General features: G+C 38.1%; 2 protein-coding genes and 4 non-coding genes across 7 annotated transcripts; all 6 read right to left on the reverse strand.

Moving 5' to 3' along the window:
- Positions 1-792: 792 nt before the first annotated feature.
- Positions 793-865, reverse strand: TRNAA-CGC. Its single transcript has one exon. It is a non-coding gene; the product is annotated as a tRNA-Ala (tRNA).
- Positions 866-1,314: 449 nt separating this feature from the next.
- TRNAA-CGC lies at positions 1,315-1,387 on the reverse strand. The gene has a single exon. It is a non-coding gene; the product is annotated as a tRNA-Ala (tRNA).
- Positions 1,388-2,526: 1,139 nt separating this feature from the next.
- Positions 2,527-2,599, reverse strand: TRNAA-CGC. The gene has a single exon. It is a non-coding gene; the product is annotated as a tRNA-Ala (tRNA).
- Positions 2,600-3,047: 448 nt separating this feature from the next.
- Positions 3,048-3,120, reverse strand: TRNAA-CGC. The gene has a single exon. It is a non-coding gene; the product is annotated as a tRNA-Ala (tRNA).
- Positions 3,121-6,049: 2,929 nt separating this feature from the next.
- LOC122023360 lies at positions 6,050-13,312 on the reverse strand. Of its 2 annotated transcripts, none has more exons than XM_042581422.1 (7): positions 13,035-13,311; positions 11,753-11,971; positions 11,151-11,237; positions 10,829-10,975; positions 6,942-6,968; positions 6,602-6,697; positions 6,050-6,418 (listed from the first exon to the last, which is right to left on the reverse strand). In XM_042581422.1, the coding sequence occupies exons 1-7, from the start codon at positions 13,275-13,277 to the stop codon at positions 6,218-6,220; spliced, it is 1,020 nt and encodes a 339-aa protein (XP_042437356.1). In that variant the 5' UTR covers positions 13,278-13,311; the 3' UTR covers positions 6,050-6,217. The 2 variants fall into 2 exon arrangements, with proteins under 2 accessions (XP_042437356.1, XP_042437365.1); XM_042581431.1 differs by having other exon boundaries at positions 6,275-6,520; positions 13,035-13,312.
- A 295-nt stretch (positions 13,313-13,607) lies between these two features.
- On the reverse strand, positions 13,608-14,349 carry LOC122002383 (histone H2AX). The gene is made up of 2 exons (XM_042557535.1): positions 14,069-14,349; positions 13,608-13,981 (listed from the first exon to the last, which is right to left on the reverse strand). The coding sequence occupies exons 1-2, from the start codon at positions 14,264-14,266 to the stop codon at positions 13,760-13,762; spliced, it is 420 nt and encodes a 139-aa protein (XP_042413469.1). The 5' UTR covers positions 14,267-14,349; the 3' UTR covers positions 13,608-13,759.
- Between the last annotated feature and the right edge of the window lie 7,555 nt (positions 14,350-21,904).

Genomic DNA, 21,904 nt, shown 5'->3' on the forward strand with positions numbered 1-21,904 from the left:
CCATCAAAGAGGCTAAATAATAAGAGAAGTCAAGAGAGAGAAACACAATTAGGTGTCTAGATGCACCCCCTAAATCGGGGCACCTAGAGGTGCATCCAAGCGTCCGGACTTTGGAATTGTGAGAGCCGTCCAAGAATATACATTGAACAAGTATGTGTGTGTTTATATATATATAAGGATCGTCACATTAATCAACTAAAAGAAATTTCTAGTTTTTTTTAATTAGAGAGAGATTGATCGAGCAAGTTTTACCTCGCCGACTCTGAACGTGAGCGGCCAATTGAGGTTGTAGCTTCTGTCGAACACCTTGTCATTCTCCAATTTGCCAACGGAATGCGGCTTCGGAGGTTTTGAATCGCTGCGCAAGATCCAAACTATAGGGCAAACCCGTGGTCAAGTAGGCAGAAGAGTACGCAAAAGGGTGCTTCCCCTTGATGAGCTACCCCTTGGTGGCGGGCGTGTCAATGCCGACGATGCGATAGCAGAAAGAGAGACCAGAGGGGGTGGCACGGCACAGTCAAGAGGGTCAGCGAAGGCTTGTGCAGGGTGATCTACTTGGAGGAGGAAAGAGAGGAAGAGACCAACCTCTCGACGGAGAATGGGGTTGGCCACAGGGTACGCGGATGAAGTGGAACTGTGGAAGCGGGACGGCACGAAGAACAGTGAGGAAGAGGAAGGCGGGCGGCAGAAGCAGAGGAAATGGCCATGGCTGTAAATAAACAGGTCACCTTCTTTAGCTATTGTTTTTTTTTAATAACAAAAATTAAGAAAAGGCCAAATACTAAAATTTAATGGAGGTGCGGGGAATCGAACCCCGTGCCTCTCGCATGCGAAGCGAGCGCTCTACCATATGAGCTACACCCCCATGGTTTTGAATCGTAGCGCAAGATCCAAACTTTAGGGCAAACTCGTGGTCAAGTAGGCGGAAGGGTGCGCAAAAGGGTGCTTCACCTCGATGAGCTACCCCTTGGTGGCGGACATGTTGATGCTAATGACACGATAGCAAAAGGCGAGACCAGAAGGGGTGGCGCGGCGCAGTCAGGAGGGTCAGCGAAGGCTCGTGCGGGGTGATCTACTTGGAGGAGGAAAGAGAGGAAGAGACCAGCCTCTCGACGGATAATTGGGTTGGGCACAAGGTACACAGATGGAGTGGAACTGTGGAAGTGGGATGGCGCGAAGAACGATGAGGAAGAGGAAGGCGGGCGGCAGAAGCGGAGGAAATGGCCATGGCTGTAAATAAACAGGTCGCCTTCTTTAGCTGTTGTTTTTTTTTAATAAAAAAAATTAAGAAAAAGGCCAAATACTAAAATTTAATGGAGGTGCGGGGAATCGAACCCCATACCTCTCGCATGCGAAGCGAGCGCTCTACCATATGAGCTACACCCCCGTGGTCAAGTAGGTGGAAGAGTGCGTAAAAGGGTTCATCACCATGATGAGCTACCCCTTGGTGGCGGACGTGCCGATGTCGACGACGCGATAGCAGATGGTGAGACTGGAGGGGGCGGTGCGGCGCCGTCAGGAAGGTCGGCAAAGGCTCGTGCGGGGGTGATCTACTTGGAGGAGGAAAGAGAGGAAGAGACGAGCCTCTCGACGGAGAATGGGGTTGGGCACAGGGTACACGGATGGAGTGGAACTGTGGAAGCGAGACGGTGCAAAGAACGGTGAGGAAGAGGAAGGCGGGCAGCAGAAGCGGAGAAAATGGCCATGACTGTAAATAAACAGGTCACCTTCTTTAGCTATTATTTTTTTTAAATAAAAAAATTAAGAAAATGTCCAAATACTAAAATTTAATGGAGGTGCAGGGAATCAAACTCTGTGCCTCTCGCATGCAAAGTGAGCGCTCTGCCATATGAGCTATGAGTTCGGATCCTCTGTCTCCAAATTTCTCTGTCCCCGTGTGCCCTTACCGATCGGACTGACCAGATTACATCCCAAGGATGCCTTGCACATCACGAGGATACTGCATACATCTTAAAGATGGCATGATGCCTTGAAATATAATCTGGTCCGTCCGATCGACAGGGGACACGGGGAGAGAGAAATTTGGGGACAGAGGATCTGAACTGATGAGCTACACCCCCATGGTTTTGAATTATTGTGCAAGATTCAAACTTTAGGGCAAACCCGTGGTCAAGTAGGCAGAAGAGTGCACAAAAGGGTGCTTCCCCTTGATGAGCTACCCCTTGGTGGCGAACGTGCCGATGCCGACGACGTGATAGCAGAAGGCGAGGCCGGAAGGGGGCGGCGCGGCGCAGTCAAGAGGGTCAGCGAAGGCTCGTGCGGGGCGATCTACTTAGAGGAGGAAAGAGAGAAAGAGATCAGCCTCTCGACAGAGAATGGGGTTGGGCATAGGGTACGCGGATGGAGTGGAACTATGGAAGCGGGACGACGTGAAGAACGGTGAGGAAGAGGAAGGCGGCCAGCAGAAGCGGAGGAAATGGCCATGGTTGTAAATAAATAGGTCGCCTTCTTTAGCTGTTGTTTTTTTTAAAATAAAAAAATTAAGGGCCAAATACTAAAATTTAATGGAGGTGCGGGGAATCGAACCCCGTGCCTCTCGCATGCGAAGCGAGCGCTCTACCATATGAGCTACACCCCCATGGTTTTGAATAGCTGCGCAAGATCCAAACTTTAGGGCAAACCCGTGGTCAAGTAGGCGGAAGAGTGTGCAAAAGGGTGCTTCACCTTGATGAGCTACCCCTTGGTGGTGGACATGTCGATGCCGACGACACGATAGCAAAAGGCGAGACCAGAGGGGGTGGCGCGGCACAGTCAGGAGGGTCGGCGAAGGCTCGTGCGGGGTGATCTACTTGGAGGAGGAAAGAGAGGAAGAGACCAGCCTCTCGACGGAAAATGGGGCTGGGCACAGGATACGCAGATAGAGTGGAACTGTGGAAGCGAGACGACGCGAAGAACGGTGAGGAAGAGGAAGGTGGGCGGTAGAAGCGAAGGAAATGGCCATGGCTGTAAATAAACAGGTCACCTTCTTTAGCTATTGTTTTTTTTTAATAACAAAAATTAAGAAAAGGCCAAATACTAAAATTTAATGGAGGTGCGGGGAATCGAACCCCGTGCCTCTCGCATGCGAAGCGAGCGCTCTACCATATGAGCTACACCCCCGTTGTTTTGAATTGATATGCAAGATCCAAACTTTAGGGCAAACCCGTGGTCAAGGAGGCGGAAGAGTGCGCAAAAGGGTGCTTCACCTTGATGAGCTACCCCTTGGTGGCGGACATGCCGATGACACGATAGCAAAAGGCGAGACCAGAGGGGGTGGCGTGGCGCGGTCAGGAGCGTTGGCGAAAGCTCGTGCGAGGTGATCTACTTGGAGGAGGAAAGAGAGGAAGAGACCAGCCTCTCGACAGATAATGGGGTTGGGCACAGGGTACGCGGATGGAGTGGAATTGTGGAAGAGGGATGGCGCAAAGAACGGTGAGGAAGAGGAAGGTGGGCGGCAGAAGTGGAGGAAATGACCATGGCTGTAAATAAACAGGTCGCCTGTTTTAGCTGTTATTTTTTTAAAAAAAAAATTTAAGAAAAGGGACAAATACTTAAATTTAATGGAGGTGCGGGGAATCGAGCCCCGTACCTCTCACATACAAAACAAACGCTCTACCATATGAGCTTTACCTTCATCGTTAGCAATTTCAACTAGTTTCGGTGAGCTCGACAATGACACAAAGAGAGCAAGGTAAGACAAAACATAACTATTCTTATGGTGCCAACAAAACCTTAAAAACTACAAGAAGAGGAAGAAGATATGGGAGCTGAGGGCTACTCAATCTTGTTGTTGGAAGAGAGTAGCAATTTGTGCTGCATTGCTTGCTTATCGGAGAAGAGAAAAGAGAAGAAAAGAGAGTTCTTGTGCTTTAGAAGAGGAGTGGAAAAAATTGTAGGTTTATTTATATTGGAGAAGAGGAGAAGAAGCAAATGGGGAAGAAGAGAAAGAAAAAAAAAATAAAATCGAGGAATGGATGAAGGGGTTGCAATGTGCGTAAGGAGGAGAGAGAGAAAAAAAATGAAAGGTTTTGTCAAAAATATCCTAATTCCTTTAAAATCGATCGAACTCATTTAAACATTAAATTTGGTTTGGTCATAACTCAACTTCAAATCAATCCCGATTTAAACGAACATAATCCTTATTCTATATCCATCCATTGAATTTAGTTCAAACCCGATTCAATTTTAATTTAACTTCCTTACTTCGTGTCATATAATTTAGTTCATCCATTTATTATTTTATATTTTAATTTTAAAATTCAATACTTTTATATATATATATATATATGGTGGCTACGCCCCTAACTACACCGAAATTGATCTTCCAGTGTCATGTAAATTTTCTATCGACCATCAGTATAAATAAAAAAACTACTCACGGAGAACGACCCAAAAACCCAGTGTCATATGGTTACGCACCCCATTTAAAAAATAAATCTCTTTAAATACACCGTAATTGGGAATCAAACTGTGGGTGCATTGACAACTTGACGTCTTTCCATTGCACTATAACCCCATGCCCTAATTTAAGATAAACAAACTCACTTATCTATTGTGTTTTGGGTAGGGGTGCAAATGAGTCAAGCGCTCGTGAGCCGCTCGATCAAAGCTCAATTCGAGCTCGAATTTGATCGAGCTGATCTCTAACCGGCTCGTTTAACATTTAAGCCGAGCTCGGGAACATTTAACACTGACTTGAGGATTCGTCAAGCCTTGTCAAGCTAGATTAATTTAATATTTTAATAATTAAAATTATTATTACTTTCAAAATGAAGAATAAGCTAAGGAAGAGTTTGAGACTAGAGCATGTCATTTGGTATATTTGAGGTCTACAATTCGAATCTATACTTTAACAGATTTTTAATTTATTTTTCTAAGTCAAGCTCGAGCTCAAGTCGAGCCTATGTAGTTTTCTCGAGCTCGAGCTGACAGGAGCTCGACTTGACTCGATTACAGCCCTAGTTTTGGGTGATTATATACTATTTGACCAAAGTTTAGTTTGACCTTGTTTTAAACTAATTCATTGTAAAACCAAATGGTTGATACCGATTTACTTCAGTGTCTTTTTCATGTTTGTTCATGGGGGAAACAAATACTTATAGAGATTAGGTTAAGCTCAGATTTTCATCCAGTTGAATCAGAAATGAGATCGTTCATTTTATAAGAAACAAATGTTTTTCTAAAACTCTAGTCCGTACAAATTCCTGATATCGACAAAAATTTAGACGAATGTGAACTTGTTTACAGCATCCACAGTTATGATAGTCGATATCATAAGAACTGCCTCGAGCCAACATGTGTAATCCAATCCATTTTAAGGCTTGGGCCTTGGCTCGCACGATCCACCTTTAGTTAGAGTTTAGTCTTAACTCATTTGATGTGTGACATTGCAAAATCCGAAAGAACCACGACATAATGATCCTAAGACGACAGTTCAATTGTAGGGTCAAGCCCCATGGAGTTCTTAGATGTTCAATGGTTCCTTTCACCAAAGTGTGCGATGATAATAAACGTAGATCCATCACCCTTATGAAGTTCTAGGTTACATCCTTTAATGCCTCCAGCAATCGTCTAAGTACCCATAGTTTGATAGGATGCCCATGCAATCTCCTAAGTACCAGTTTGATTTTCAATTACGGTACTATTTTTCTCCAATGGAATAACAATAGACAAACATGGAATGTTTGTCTACTGACAACTCACTATGAGCACTTTTAAATTCATCTTGATAATTGATAAAAAAATTTCATAAAATCAAATCAATCATTCCCAAAATTAATCGGTCAAATACATAATGATAACTAAAAAAATTACATCATTAATGTCAGGCTTGATGTGGTGGTAAGAAATAGGGTTCATTTTCCAAGCAACCATAGTTCTTTAAACTTGCATGGATTGAACTACTAATGAAACTGAAATATCCCATCATGAACCTCAATACTTCCTTGATTTACTTGGTTGGCAAAATATAAGATGGACTGTCTATCCTAAAATTAATCGGGTTATTGTATCTAGATACCTGGTAAAAAAACATCCGAGAAGGTAAGCATACCAAGTTCCAAGAGGCAACAAATAACCATCAATCTGGAGAACTGAAACAACCATCCTGAAATCTCAAATATTTAAAATGGACGACATTGGACTTATTTATGTCCATGTTGCTGAACTTTTAGCAATATCAGCTCACTAATATCCCGGGAAAATATGGTATTGTATGTCAAATATCATCACAATTAATGAACTTTTCAATTATGTCAATGCAAGAGCCAACTGATTTCCCCAAAGCCATGGCCTCAGCAAGCTGTGATCTAACTTTTTCATGGCGACGGAGTAAAAGAACAGTATTCAGCACAGACCATCTAACTTGCGAATCTGCTTTCCTCTGGGTGAAACCCAAGCTCTTGAGCAACTTATCCAACTATACTTCCAATGTTATGAGAAAAATCCAAGTAAGAATTGGGATTGTTTCAGGAACTTAATTGAAAAGACTAGAGTAGGACTACTGTCTGGGCCTTTTCCTCTAACCAATAACATTAGGGTTGAATCAAGATTAAGAAAACCCAAGGCAAATTAAGGTTAAAAGCTTGGGATGGAGGCCAACCTTGTCAATGTCGGCAAGACCACCTTCAGCATACCCAAATAGGAGGTACTCTGTAGCTACTCCTGCCAGTGCTATGCATGAGAATCTGTTAAGCATCTGCTTTAAATAGAGGTTAGCAAAAGAGTAACAAAATGTGCCAGAAAACTAAGAGATGACTTGGACGCTCAAGAGCAATCTGAATGAATAAGAAACTTCTATTTCGACAAGGATAAATTATGAAATGTCTCAATGTTGTGAATACACGAGAAAAGGAAAACAAAATCAGTTTGCTGAAATGAGATCAATTCTGGAAAGTGAAAAGGTTATTGTGTTTGAGGCAGAACAAAAACTAGTGCCTCACCTTTGCTGATAGCTTTCCCGCATTTATCTGCATGAAACCATGAACATAGTTAGGCTGCATAAACTTATGGCAAGATATTCAAACAATAAACCATTATAGTAGGCTGCATAGCTTAATTATTTGGTGCTTTTATAGAGGCGAGGTAGGTGCAGTGAGAAAGTGGCAACGTTAAGAAGTTGTGATTTATAAATCACCTTCTGAAGTGCCAGAAAACTATAGAATATGCATAATCATGACTTTAGCTCAGAATTAATGTGAATTAACACTTAGATATTTATGTGTATGCTAATAGTATTCTAGTGAATGACTGAATCTAAATGGCATAATGAAAACAATAAATATTAAAATTCGAATTTTTTACAAATATATTTTCAGGTGATAAAATTAATAGCATCATGACTAATTTGAAATTCCAATACTTGCTGTCCTAGTCATTTTAAATTTTCTGAGCCAAATATAATTTTACAGATAATGCCATGTCAATGCCCCACCTATGCTCAAGGTTGCTGATAGCATGTAGGGAAGGCATTTGATACGATTCAAACAGACCATGGCAAACATCCTACATAGGAAATGCGGAGAGCTAGTATTTAATTTAAATTCATCCACCAATTAAGTAGTTATGCATTGTGATAGGTGCTTTTAATTGCAAATCTATTCCGTTAATCATTTCTCCATGTCTACGCTTTATATATTGCTTCAGCACAAGATAAGAAGACGTATCTCCAACACATAAATGGTTGTGAGTTTATGTTTTATCATCTTTGGAAAATTCAAACCCACTACTTTTGAACTTTCTATTATTTAAATGGGGGTATTTGTGGAATACTCATGAATAGGATCAAATCTTAATCTATGATATTTCCATAAGTTTCCTCTTTCTTATTTTTAAGCTAGACCCAAAGAGGACTAGTGGATCATGATTTATATTTCACCTTTCATTTCCTTTAAGTTTGTCTTGGAAAAAGATATGGTCTAATTCTTTTTCAATTAATTTGATCGAGAGGAATGGATTCATGTTATTCATGGATTTTAAAAAAAAAATGTGAAAAAGCTCTATTTGATGTTCTACCATTCTGAGTAGGGCCCTGTAAACCCTCACTTGCATGTTACTCAACGCACTTCTTTCATGGGGCAACCACAGCTTTCAATGCAGCCTGAAAGAAATTCATCATTGAAAATTTGTTTAAACAAATAGAAGCTGACTTGTTGGATCAGAGACCTGCTTATAAACAAGGACCTGAGGTTGTTGGCCTTTCCAAAAGAGATTGAGGGACCAATCTTTAATATCCAATTATCCATTCTTTTTTGCACAGTTCTTCAAATTCTACATTTAGGCACCTATTTGTGTGTATCAAGGTAGATTCAAATTCTGCAAAATCATATAGCTGCAGATACTTGGGAGTATTGAGAGTTTAGGGTTTAGGGATTTGAGAGAATATATATAATTATTATTTGAACACTAAATCCCTACTCATTTCCCTGGCCATATTCAATAACAGCAAATCACTGTTGCCATTCTCAAGAACCACGGCTGTCAAAATGGGACCATTCTCAACTGTCACCTGTGGGAGTTTGTCAGCACACAGGCTCAGCAGCTGGTGGTTGACATAGAGATCATACACAAGGTCATATGCAAGCTCGACGTGTTAGTGCCCACAGCACCAGTGGTGATGTAAGCCAATGGAAGCAAACACAAGGATTACTGAAGCAGGTGGGTGAAAAGATGGATATGGCAACATGAAGGACCACAGCCCATCTCTAAGGGCATCCACAAGCTCCCTCCCTCAGTGAGGGAGCTCCTTCGATTTAACGAAGCCGCTCCTTCATTTTTCTTTTTTTTAATATTAAAATGCTTTGTTTTTAATTTTTGTTTAAAAAACAGAAAATGCTGTTGAACGACATTATTCAGTAAAAAAATAATTTTTAAATTTAAAAAAAAAACTATAAATACATCTTCAATCTCTTATTTTTTTTCATTTGTCTTATCATTCTCTACTTCTTTTCCTTTCATTCTCTATTTGTATTCGAGATAGATAAAAACTTCAATACTTCTCTTCACAAATCTTTTGAATTTTTCAAATATGGAAGAAAATACATCCTCCAAATTTCTCAAAGTTCTCAAAATCTTCAATAAACTCAATTGTATTTCACACCCAATACCTTCCAAATTTTAAATATTTCATTTCTTCCACAGTATTTTCTCCTCCTCAACTATCAGTTATGCCTTTAAATGAATCAAGAAGGGCTACTAACGACCTATTTATCAACGACAAAGAATCTATAACGTCATTATCTGTTCCAGCAACTCAATAGTCACTACAAACTCAGTAGTCACCACACTTATCACAAGAGCGTGAAATTGAACTGGAGAAAGATGATTCGAAACGAAGATTTTAATCTCCTAACAAAGGCATGATCCTTACGGAGTCATGGGGTAATAACTAAAAGGATCACACTTTTTGGAAATATATAGTTGATTACTACAACAATCATCCACCCACTGTAACTATGACGAGAAACTATCAACGACTAAAATCACATTACTATAAGTTTGACTCGATAGTAAATGAATTTTTTGTAACCTACAATAATTTTTATACTCATCATCAAAACAATTAAAGTGACAAGAATGTGTTGGAGAACGCACTGAATATGTGAAAAGCCAACAATAATAGCAAGGACTTCAAGTATATGCATGTGTGGAGGGTTCTTGAATAGTATGAGAAATATGCTCCACAATCAATTGCTCATTATTCTAGCAAAAAGGCAAGAACATCTAAATCAGAAGAAACACTTCAACATCAAATCCATATACAAATGTTGATGTGGATGACTCTGAAGTCCACATTTGTCCAACAAGGCAAAAGGCAATGAAAAGGGAAAATCCAAAATCAAAGAAAGTGACGCAATAGAACAAAACATCGACAAAAAATAATAAGATATTAAAGAATATCAAATGAAAAAATAACTTTGCAAAAAGCTGAGATCTTTCATAAGGATTATGAAATTTTTATGAAGAATACCAATAAGATAACACCAGGACAACTTCATATATATATATATACGAGAATAATTTTAAAAAATTAAACAAAGATATAACCTAATGTAGATGTGTTAGTTTTTTATATATATTATAATAACTTATATCTTTTTATTTGATATACTGTAATATTTATATAATTTTTGTTTAATTATTATGATATTCATGTTATCCATCTATAGATTTAAATTTTATAAAAATTCAATTATATATAATATAAAATATAAAAAAATAGAGAAATATATATAATGAAAAGGTATGGGACTCATGAAGGAATTGTTGAGAGTTTTTTTTTTATAGCGAAGAAATGTGTGAGGTTTTTTACTTTTGACATGGTGTTGATGTGGCATCAAATGAACTCATGGAGAGCTCCCATGACTATAGATGCTCTAACTTCCTCTTCTCTCAACAACCTTGTCTTTCACCATTAAAGTCCTGAACAGTACATATCATGGCAGTTTTGCAGGAATTCATTTATGTAGATGAGTGGGTTCATACAATAACTTTTAAGTAGTTATAGTACCAATGTACCATACTATTCATTTAATCAAGTAAGGTTCGAGTATTAAGGAATCCTAGGGATATCCAAACTTGCCATCCCCTATTATAAGCTAAGCATAAGTAATGATGCACAGTATTTGTTTGAAGCACAATTTTGGTACTAAATTAGCAATAAACTGCAAGATAACAAGTGTATTTCCAATCTCCACAATGTAATTTAGAAAATAAATCAAAAGATTAAGCATAAATGAATATACAGAAGGCTCGATATGAGAAGAATCCTTGCAAAATTAAGCAGGAAATAAACCCAATCAACAAGAAAGAACCAAGAAAGATGACTTACTTCTTCAAGAAATTCAAAATCCACAAAAGCAGTTCCAGCTTGCACATTGAGTGAATTTTCCTTGATCAAAGCTTCCCAACTTGTTAATGTGTATCCCTTAGGAAGCACTCCAAGCAAATAGGCTATTAAGAAATGCCCAGCTTCATGCTGCACTACATATCAGAATATGACATACAACCAAATCAGAAGAGACAAAATGGACTAGCATCGTCATTAAAAGAGTAACTGTGATGTATTTGAAAGAACATTCATTGGTGTCTCCACTAGAGATCGAAGGGTGCCATGAAAAATATGAATGGGTGAATAAACAAAAAACCTTTACCTGAATTACTCTGTTGTGATATTTCTGACTAGAAATGTGCCCAATGGTATCAAGCATCAGATTCTTAACCCCGCCATAAAAATAGACCTATATGCATGGAACATGAGATACTATTATGAGTTGTCAAGTTACTCAATATATTTTGCAAAATAAACTTACTTTAGTCCAAAGAGAGAGTAGCTAGTTGAGGATCTTTGAAACTTCCAAATTTACACAAATAAGCCCTCAAAATCTTATACTCAAAATAGATAAACTTATAGGGTGCTAAACTGAATTACTTTTCTCCTGTGGAGCATCAATACTCCAATTTGAACTATCATTCAAAAACAATGTACAGGACACGTCTTTCCAAATTTTCAAAAATGGAAAGATGGTTTTAGACAGATCCTAAATACTGGTCAGAATTATATTTTGAAAAAAAAAGACTGTACAAAGTAATCTACGTATACATGAAACTTTATAACTGATTATGCAATTTTGAGTTGCTCGTTCAAATTCCTAAGCAACTATGCCTTCAAAACCATCAACTTTCACAACCAAAAAATCCACACTAGGAAGACATGCAAATTCTCAATTGAAGTAGGATTTACCAGCTAACTCACCGAATCCAATGACCAAAGGAACAGTAATCCCAAGGAAACGTATAATATCTGTGCTGGAGAAATCCCAAAAGTAAACCATGCTGAAAGACCTCCTACAATGGCAGCAAACTGAAGGCTTCTCTCTATTGACCCCAATGTTACATCAACCGGAGATAAGAAAGAAGAAGTGTCAATTCCATTAAGCTTCAGTTCATCCAGACTATATAGTCTTTGGGGTACCTACAACAAAATCAACATGATAAGTACTAACATCCTAGTAGAAGGATTTCAGCAGAACAAATCATGTATACCATGATAATATGTTCAGAATATTCAACCATAATAACTCTTATAAATAAAATATAGCAATTAGGCACTTCAACCCCTCTTGCTCTGTAAGACAGAAAGCAGAAAAATGTAGTAAATTGTCTGCAACCAAGTCACGAAGCATATATTAGGCATCGAGTCTATAAAAGCCTCGAACCACAGAATTGTCTAAACCTCCTACCAATACATTTTAAACTTGCAATTCTTTGCTAACTTACTATTACATTTTCATCCTTTTGAATTCAATATCCATAAAATCATCCTTTTAATTCTTAATAATGCCAAAAACATACAGCACAATATCTCCTGGTCCAAACAATGGATGATCCAAGGGTCAGCTAGTTTGACCAGTCTTGATCCATGACAAACTGAATAACCCTACAAGTTAAACTATCACTCCATGAAACAGAGTAACATGCAATGCATCAATGAAAAAAAAATACACAAAGGCAATTGGAAATTAGTTAATCAAAGTGTGAATAAAAGGTCAATTAACAACAGACAATCATCTAACCACACATAATAAACCATAGATTACCTAGAAAATTAAAATGACAATCAACACATGTTAAGTGAGGAACACAAGACTGACAACAACACTATATAGTCAGATAAAGACAGCCATATTCTGCAAGGTCCCATACATGCATGTCCTGAGTTATATGTCAACTTAAAATCTGGACTGGTACCTTCAGAATAGGCAAGTATAAACTATAGGAAGCAGAATAAATTAATATCAATTAAAATATAGCACAATATGGGTGAATTTCTTGAAGCAATTGAAAGAGATATAAGAGACAATCATTCAGTAAAAGTATTGAAAAGAAAAACAAGCACCATCAGGTAAAAAATCAGTGAACTCCAAAAGAACAATAGGAAGAGAGAAAAGAGAATACAAAACTAACAGAAAGAAAAGGAACAGATGATGGAAACAAACGTTTGGATGAGAATACATCAAGCACGTCAGAATACCAACCTGTCTAGCTGCTCCAAAACCACAAAGACCCCCAGGCTTCCCTTGGGCGTCTTTGACAAGAGTAAGAGCTCTCTTCTCATTACCCTTCCTAAGCTCCTCATCAACTCGCTCTAATATCTGCAGGCGCAAACTCCTAGAAACAACAAAACCTGTTGCTGGACCAGAAGACTCTTCAGCCCTCACAGTTTGCAATCTTAATTTGACCGGAGGAATCAAGCCATGAGAAAATAGCTTCAAACTCATATTCAAGTGGGTTGAAATAGTTTAGAAAATGAAGATAGTTATTTATCAGACCATTCATGGATGATAACTTCGTTCTTGACCACACATAATAAAAATACTTGCATCAATTGAAAGGAACTCTCAGGGACCACAAATTGACAGAAATTTAGAGAAAATGGACGTACAATGAAACATCAGAGACGAAAGAACATAAAAAAGGCAAGCAAAATTGACCCAAGACTAGAAAACATCAGGTCATTACATTCCAAAACTAATATCTGCAATCAGACTGCAGATTCACCAGTTCACTTGGATGGTCCATCGGAGTAATATCAAAGTATGAAAAATCTATTTGCTCAAAAAATATATATATTTTTTCAATTATTATCGTCATTTAATATGTAATAATCGTCGCCAAAAAAGTGCCAAAAGCGCATTACAAATTTGCGGAATACAACATATCGCCATTAACCACGACTTCTCTGACTACAAAATGTTTCAAACTAAAATTCCTGTGATGCAGAACCGATATCGCCTTTTCCCTTCCCTCCCTTACTGGGCAGTAAAGTCTGATGGATGTTTGGCAGAACACCGCCACTAGCGATCGTGACAGTTCCCAAAAGTTTGCTTAACTCTTCATCATTCCTGACAGCGAGTTGTATATGCCTCGGGACGATCCTGTTCTTCTTATTATCTCTCGCAGCGTTTCCAGCCAACTCCAATACCTAAACAAAATCCGTAAAAAATCAAATCAACTAACAAGGTAAGAAACTGCAATAGTTTCCAATAGAGAAGACGACGACATCACCAACCTCGGCAGCAAGATATTCAAGAACAGCGGCGAGGTAGACGGGGGCACCTGCGCCGACACGGTCGGCGTACTTTCCGTTCTTAAGGAAGCGGGCAATACGGCCGACAGGGAACTGGAGGCCGGCCTTCTGCGACCGAGAAACAGATTTAGAAGACTTAGCCTTGCCTCGGCCACCCTTCGCCGCTGCCTCCGAACTCATCTTCGGTTATCGAATCGAGAAAACCCTAGCGGCGAAGAAGCGCGATCGAAATGTAAGAGCAGGTTCGAGCCTCCACGGTGGTGGCCCTGGTCGTCAGGGATCAATATATAAAGCGCGTAAGGGAAGGCTTTCGAGGAGGTCTTTGATCTGATTGGTTGAAGGGTTCGACACCAGATTGCCAAAGTGGAGCGTCTGGATTATTTTTCAGGCTCATCAGACCGTTGAAACGTGGCTCGTAGAGTTCGCCTCTAAGGCAGTTACCGCAGGATGAGGATCACCGTAGATTGAGGATCGTAGAAGATATGCGGATCTTAAAGCTCATGTACTTTTTTTTCTCGATAATATAATTCAATACTAAAACTAAAATCAAAATCTTATTAGCCTAACCAGTAAACTAAAAATTAACAATAATAAAAAACATGTCAAATGCAATATTACCCTACATATCTTATATTGCACATCTCAAAAAAAAAATTATTTTATTTTTTTTAATACTATAACTGAATCATGAACCTAAAGATAAAATTTTATTAACATAATCGAAAATTTTAAAAAAATTAAAACAATTTTGTCATGAATAGTTCACAGCTTAAAAAATTCATGTATATTGATCCGGTTGTAAGAACAGGGGACCCCCGTCCGGTGGAGTCAACGCCACGTGGAAGTCAAAATGGTAGGTGGCCGGCCGGAGAGGGGTGGACCGACCGGCCGGGCGGTCGGCCGGTGTCTAGTTGATGGTTAAAGGCACCCTGTCGAAAGTCAGGGTTCCGGCGCTCATCGGACAATATCACAGAGCTGAGCGGATGGCACACTCGGCCGAATGCATAAGGTAGCCTACTGCTAATAGTCTCCATAAAGCACGTGATTGAGAATCTCCCTAAGTAAACCACCATATACGTCCGGCCGGATGTCGCGGAAGCTGGCCGGCCGGACGCCCTCCAGGGAGTAAGGGTAAAAGGACAAGGGACATCTTTTTCTGACAGCGGACATGTGTTGCGTTCAGGCCATACTCAAAATCCTATGACAGAAGGATCCGCTGTCCCATCAGAGACGTGCTTAGACTGTAGCAGCATGGGGTCAGGTAAGCTCTTCTGACAAGCTCATACCGGGGTATGGGCAGAGGACACGTATGCACCTCGGTACATGTGCCCAAGCCTCTCCACAGCCCTATATAAAGGGTCTTCACCCTTCGTCGGAGGTACGCGTTCTAATACTTTGGGAACCACTTTTTCACTGCTTGCCTGACTTGAGCGTCGGAGGGTCGCCGCCGGGAACCCCTTCCCGGCCCGACTCCTGTGCAGGTTCGCCGGAGTTTCGTACAACTAGTCGGAGATCTACATCAGCGACTCGGAAAGCGCCACGTGCCCAACGTCCGTTGATTCAGCATTCGGACAGGATCAATTTGGCGCCGTCTGTGGGAACGCTCCTGCATCCGAACGGAAGAAATGGACGAGGCTGGATGACAACACACGGTGACGCTTTCCGCGGAGGAACTCGATGCTCTGATCGAGTTGAGAGCCGCTAAGTTGGTGGAACAAAAATAGAAGGCACCAGCCGAGCAGCCTGAGCAACAAGCAACATCAGCATCCGGTGGCCGAGCGGAAGCACCCCCAGCCACAGTTCCGTTCCATCGGGCTCTCTTCCGCACTCCTCCTGAAGCCGCAGCAGCTAATCGGGATAGAGGCTCTTCATTAGATGAAGTACCAATGCGGGACAACAGAAAAGGCAAAACCCCCCGATCGGACGCCTCGCCCGAGTGGGTCAATCGTCAATTCTCAGAGCCCATCTTGAAGGACCCTCTACCAAAGCACTATGTGGCCCCAGCGATCGGTGAATACAATGGGACCACTGATCCGGATGATCATCTGGGTAAGTTCGATAACACAGCTACTCTCCATCAATACACAGATGGAGTAAAGTGTCGAGTTTTCCTTACCACCCTCTCGGGATCGGCTCAACGGTGGTTTCGGAGGCTGCCGGACGGGTCCATCACAAGCTTCAAGGACTTCCGAACAGCCTTCCTCCATCATTTTGCAAGCAGTCGGCGCTACCAGAAAACTAGCGTGAGCCTATTCGCCATCAAACAGGAGCCAAGAGAGCCGCTCAGAGCTTATATCCAGTGGTTCAATCAGGTGGTCATGGACATTCCAACGGCCACCTCAGAGACAATGATTAACGCATTTACACAAGGCCTCGTGGATGGGGACTTCTTCCGCTCGCTCATTCGGAAGCCACCTCAAGACTATGACCATATGCTACACCGAGCCAACGAATACATTAACGTGGAGGAAGCCCAAGCGGCTCAAAGAAAGGAAACGCCAATTGATCGGGCTCCCCCTGCCGAGCGGAAGCCTCACATCGCTCATCAACCGGCAAGAGGACCGAGGGCCGAAGCAATCCGCTCCCCCCATGTGAGGTCCCACGTGCAAGAAGTAGCAGCCGAGCGGCCCAAGTCAAAGAAGAAATGGACTCCCATGTTCTGCTCATTCCACCGGACGGACACGCACAATACCAGAGATTGCCGGAGTCTTCCCCTGATCGCCCACCCTGTTCCCCGGAGTGGTGGTCGCAGATCACCATCTTCCGATAGGCGACAGAGGCCTCGTATAGCCGAGCGGACAATACCCGATAGGCGGCAAAGGCAAACTCCCGAGCGGCAGCATACACCGAGGCGTGAAGACAATCCCCAGATGTCTAGAGAGCGGCCTAGACCGTCCGTCCGGGAGGAAGAGAATAGAAGCAACATTTCCAGGGGCGAGATCAGCATTATAGCAGGCGAGCCGACCGGAGGTGATTCTAACCGAGCAAGGAAGGCGAGCGTCCGGCAGCTCCAAATCCATGCAGTCGGCTGCAGCCAAGAGCGGGCGAGCGGACCCGAAATCAGTTTCGGGCCCGGGGACTTGGAAGGAGTTGAAGTGCCCCACGACGACGCTCTGCTCATCAAAGCGATAATAGCCAACTACACTATTCACCGCGTATTTATTGACACAGGAAGCTCGGTCAACATCATATTTAAAAAGGCGTTCGATCAACTACAAATCGATCGAGCCGAGCTGCTACCCATGACGACCCCCCTCTACGAGTTTACGGGTAATAAAGTTCAGCCGGTCGGATAGATCCGGCTGGCTATCTCGCTGGGAGAAGAGCCGCTCAGGAGGACGAGGACAGCAAACTTCGTGGTGGTCGACTCTCCCTCGTCCTACAACTGTAGGACCGTTAGATTCGATAGAGGGGGGGGTGAATATCCATTCGAAAAACAAGAGTATAAGCGCAGCGGAAAAGTAAAGTACACACAGTGTTTTTTACTTCGTTCGGAGCCTGTGACGACTCCTACTCGAAGGCCCGTACTCCGTGAGTACTTTCGTTGGGCAATTCACTAGCAGTTCGAAATAATGATTACAAAAAATAGTACAATGAATGCTAATGAAAATGAAAAGCAAATACCGACAATAAAGACAAGAAAGGAGCGTAGTGTCGGAGCTTTGTTCGCGTCGCAGAAGTGCAGAGTAGTGGAAGACTTTTCTTTTCGTTGTTGTTCTGAAGCTCCTCTCTGACCCTTCTTTTATATAAAGCTCGGGGCGCCCTGGATGCCTTCCGGGCGCCCTGGTGAGACGTGGCAAGTCCAACCAGCGAGCTCCACGTGGCGACGCGCGATCAGGATGAAATTTCCCTCCCGGGCGCCCGGATCCCTTCCGGGCGCCCGGACCCTGTTTTCCCGCAGAATCCGTCCTGCAAGACAAACGTTAGTCCGGAGGCAAATTTACCCTGCAACACAGATTGTTAGCAAAAGCAAAGTGAGTATGAATTAGCAAAAATAGTATGACTTAGATTCCGTCTTTCCGAGACCGGAATCTAGTCACGATCTCGACTTAGACTTCCGAAATGGATCTAAGCCGGATCGACGCCTAATGTTCCCTTCCCGGGAACGCGTCCTCGCAGTCACTCCCCTCCAGTGACTTACCTCACTTACCTGCCAGACGTCCGGTCAGCCCGTCGACCTAGCTGGACTTCTCGCCAAGCGTCCGGTCAGCCCGTCGACCCGCTTGGACTTCTCGCCAGCTATCCGGTCAGCCCGTCGACCCGCTTGGACTTCTCACCAGCTATCCGGTCAGCGCGTCGACCTAGCTGGACTTCGTGCCAGGCGTCCGGTCAGCCCGTCGACCCGTTTGGACTTCTCGCCAGCTATCCGGTCAGCCCGTCGACCTAGCTGGACTTCGTGCCAGACATCCGGTCAGCCCGTCGACCTGTCTAGACTTCTCCTGCACACTCGATCAAAGTGTCAGACAAAAACAAACTAACTTAACCTGATTTGTCATTCATCAAAACTTGGGTTAAATCGTTAGTGCTAACCACACCAACAATCTCCCCCTTTTTGATGGAATGACAACTTGGTTAAGTTAGTGAAAACATATGCAAGAACCATGCATTTATGTGGTTTTTAAGTTAGTTTGAATTTTCAGTTAGGTTCAGCTAACTTAACCTAACTTAACCACCTAACCCTCCCCCTTTGGCATTCATCAAAAATAAGCATGGATTAAGTAATTATAGACTTCAGACAAAAAAAATGTCAAGTTAATCTGGGGGAGTTTAAGCTTTTGAAAATTTGTTTAAAGCATTAGCTTTTAGCTTTTAGAAAGCTAGCTAAGTTTAGATAGTTTCATTTTCAAACATAAGTTTTCAAAAACCAAAATTCCAAAACTAAGTTTGAAAAATTTATTTTTCCAAAAACTGATTTATTTTTCAACACTAAGTTTGTAAACGATTTAATTTAAAACTTAAGTTTTGACAATGATTTAAGTTTGAAAAATCTAACTTTCATAATTTTCAACACTGAGTTTTTGCAAATCAAATTTCAGTTTGCAAATATTGATTTTGAACTTTACTTTTAGTTTTCAAAGGAGTTTGGTAGAACTAATTTTGATAAAGTAAAATAATTAAATCTAATTTTCAAAAATCAAAATTTTAAAGTTCAAAAGTACTAGTTTCAAAACCATGGTTTAAAATACTTGAAAAGTTGAGTTTTCAAAAACTAAGTAAAAAGAATAAAAAGTTTGTGATTTAAAAGAAACAATTTTGAGTTGATTTAAAAAAATTTTCACAATTTTAAGCAAGTTGATTTTGAAAATTGATTTTTAAACTTTAATTTTCAAAATTAAGGAAAATGATTTTGAGAAGCTTAGTTTGTAAACTTAAGTTTTGAAAAATCTAATTTCCACAATTTTCAAAACTAAGTTAAATCTAATTTTCAAAATCAATTTTCAATAAAAAGTAAAACCCAATTCTTAAAAACAACTTAGTTTTATAAGAGTTAGTTTTCAAAAGTAGGTTTAAGAATTTTTTAAGAAAATATTTTTCAAACAAAATTTAAAATATTTTATATAAAGGGAAATTTTTAATTAATTCCTCCCCTTGAACCTGACATAAAATTTGAAAATATTTGCTAAAAATATTCAAAGTAGATATATATTTATTTTTTAAATTGAGGTAGAATTTTCTAGAGAGATTTTAAAGAGAAGATTAAAAATAACACTTCAGGAGATAATTAAAAAATAAACCTCCCCCTTAATTTGATACTCCTTTAATTTATTAATCCTCCTTCTTTATTACTTCCCCTTAATATAAAATTTTACAACCGTAACATATTTTTGTACCTAAGTGTTTTAGACGATTGTATAATTATCTTTATAAAATTGTTCATTTAAATTTGACTAACCGTAATTAATGTTAGATTAAGTTGAAATAAATTAACCTTTAGTGTAATGTTAAGTAAAATAAGTTGTTATTAATTCAATAATTGATCAATAATTTATTGATTAAAATTTGCTATAATCTAAATTTTGTATTAATTGATGAAGGTGTTAGTTATAATTTAACTTTTCATTTACTTCCTTTTAAGTTTGATTGACTTAGTTTAAAATTGAAGTTAACGGAATTTAAGTTTTTAAGTTAGGTGTCTAAGTTTTAAATGAATTTAAAAGAATTATAATAATTATTATTTTTAAGGGATTTCTAACAGGAATTTAATGACAATTAATATACGTTCAATTCAGTTTTAATTTTAGATTAAAATTAATATCAGTGATTAATTTAGCTTTAAGTTTTAAGTTTAAGTTAAATTTTTAAGTTTTAATTTTCAGTTAGGTTAAATTAAGTTGAAAAGTAATGTTTAAATTAAGTTTTAATGAGTTTTAATTTAAGATCTAATTTTCAGTTAAGTTAAATTAAAAAATAATTTTAAGGTTAAAATGATGTTTAAGATTAAAAATGAGTTTAAAGTCAAAATAATAATTTTTAAAGTGAAAATAGTCTATAGAAATAATTTATTATTATTACTATTGTTTTTTAAGTTAAAAGAATTTTATTATAGTGAAAAAATAAGAAGAATTTTTAAAAATGATACATAATTTTTAAAATAGTTTTTAAATGATTTTCAAAAGTTTTTAAAATAATTTTTAAGTTAAAATAATTTAAAAATATAATTTTTATATTAAAATAATTTTAAGTTAAAATAATTTTTAAGTTAAAATAATTTTTATGTTAAAATAATTTTTAAAATAACAAAAATTTTTAAAAGGTTTTAAAAGAATTTTTAAAGTTTTTGAAAATGATTTTTAAAAGAGTTTTTTTTTTAAATAATTTTTAAAATGTTTTAAAAGAATTTTTTAAAGTTTTTTTTAAAATAATTTTTTAAATAGTTTTTAAAATAATTTTTTTTAAAGTTTTTAAAATGATTTTTAAAATAGTTTTTAAAATAATTTTTAAAATAGTTTTTAAAATAATTTTTAAAATGTTTTAAAAGAATTTTTTTTAAGTTTTTAAAATGATTTTTAAAAGAGTTTTTTTTTTTTAAATAATTTTTAAAATGTTTTAAAATTATTTTTAAAAGAATTTTTTTTTTAAAGTTTTTAAAATGATTTTTAAAAGAGTTTTTAAAATAATTTTTAAAATGTTTTAAAAGAATTTTTTTTAAGTTTTTAAAATGATTTTTAAAAGAGTTTTTTTTAAAAAAAAATAATTTTTAAAAGAATTTTTTAAAGTTTTTAAAATGATTTTTAAAATATTTTTTTTTTAAAAAAATAATTTTTAAAAGAATTTTTTAAAGTTTTTAAAATGATTTAAAATAGTTTTTAAAATAATTTTTAAAATGTTTTTAAAAGAATTTTTAAAAGAATTTTTTAATGTTTTTAAAATGATTTTTAAAAGAGTTTTTTTTTTAAAAAATAATTTTTAAATTGTTTTAAAATAATTTTTAAAAGAATTTTTTTTTTAAGTTTTTAAAATGATTTTTAAAAGAGTTTTTAAAATAATTTTTATAATGTTTTAAAAGAATTTTTAAAGTTTTTAAAATGATTTTTAAAAGAGTTTTTAAAATAATTTTTTAAAAAATTTGGAAATAATTTTAAAATAATTTTTAAGTTTAGAAAAAAAATTTAAGTTAAATATAAAATTTTTAAAGTTAAATTTAAAATTATTTTTTAATGTTAATTTTTGTTTTAAAATAATTTTTTAAAGTTAATTTAATTTTTAAAATTATTTTTAAAGTTAATTTAATATATTTTTTAAAAAAATTAATTTAGTTTTAATTCGAAATTTAATTTTTAATTAATTCAAAATTTAATTTTAATTTGAAATTTAAAA

This window comes from Zingiber officinale, chromosome 1A (assembly GCF_018446385.1).
Source record: "Zingiber officinale cultivar Zhangliang chromosome 1A, Zo_v1.1, whole genome shotgun sequence".
Lineage (NCBI taxonomy): Eukaryota > Viridiplantae > Streptophyta > Magnoliopsida > Zingiberales > Zingiberaceae > Zingiber > Zingiber officinale.

What these genes read in the sequence shown, in the direction of transcription:
- LOC122002383 (XM_042557535.1), bottom strand. Translation starts at nt 14,266, where the DNA reads ATGAGTTCGGAGGCAGCGGCGAAGGGTGGCCGAGGCAAGGCTAAGTCT. An exon ending in TTGAATATCTTGCTGCCGAG is followed by an intron (nt 13,982 to 14,068) that starts GTTGGTGATGTC and finishes GATTTTGTTTAG; the next exon opens with GTATTGGAGTTGGCTGGAAA.
- LOC122023360 (XM_042581422.1), bottom strand. Translation starts at nt 13,277, where the DNA reads ATGAGTTTGAAGCTATTTTCTCATGGCTTGATTCCTCCGGTCAAATTA. An exon ending in GTTTTGGAGCAGCTAGACAG is followed by an intron (nt 11,972 to 13,034) that starts GTTGGTATTCTG and finishes ATTTTGTTGTAG; the next exon opens with GTACCCCAAAGACTATATAG. An exon ending in TCCTTTGGTCATTGGATTCG is followed by an intron (nt 11,238 to 11,752) that starts GTGAGTTAGCTG and finishes CCATGCATATAG; the next exon opens with GTCTATTTTTATGGCGGGGT.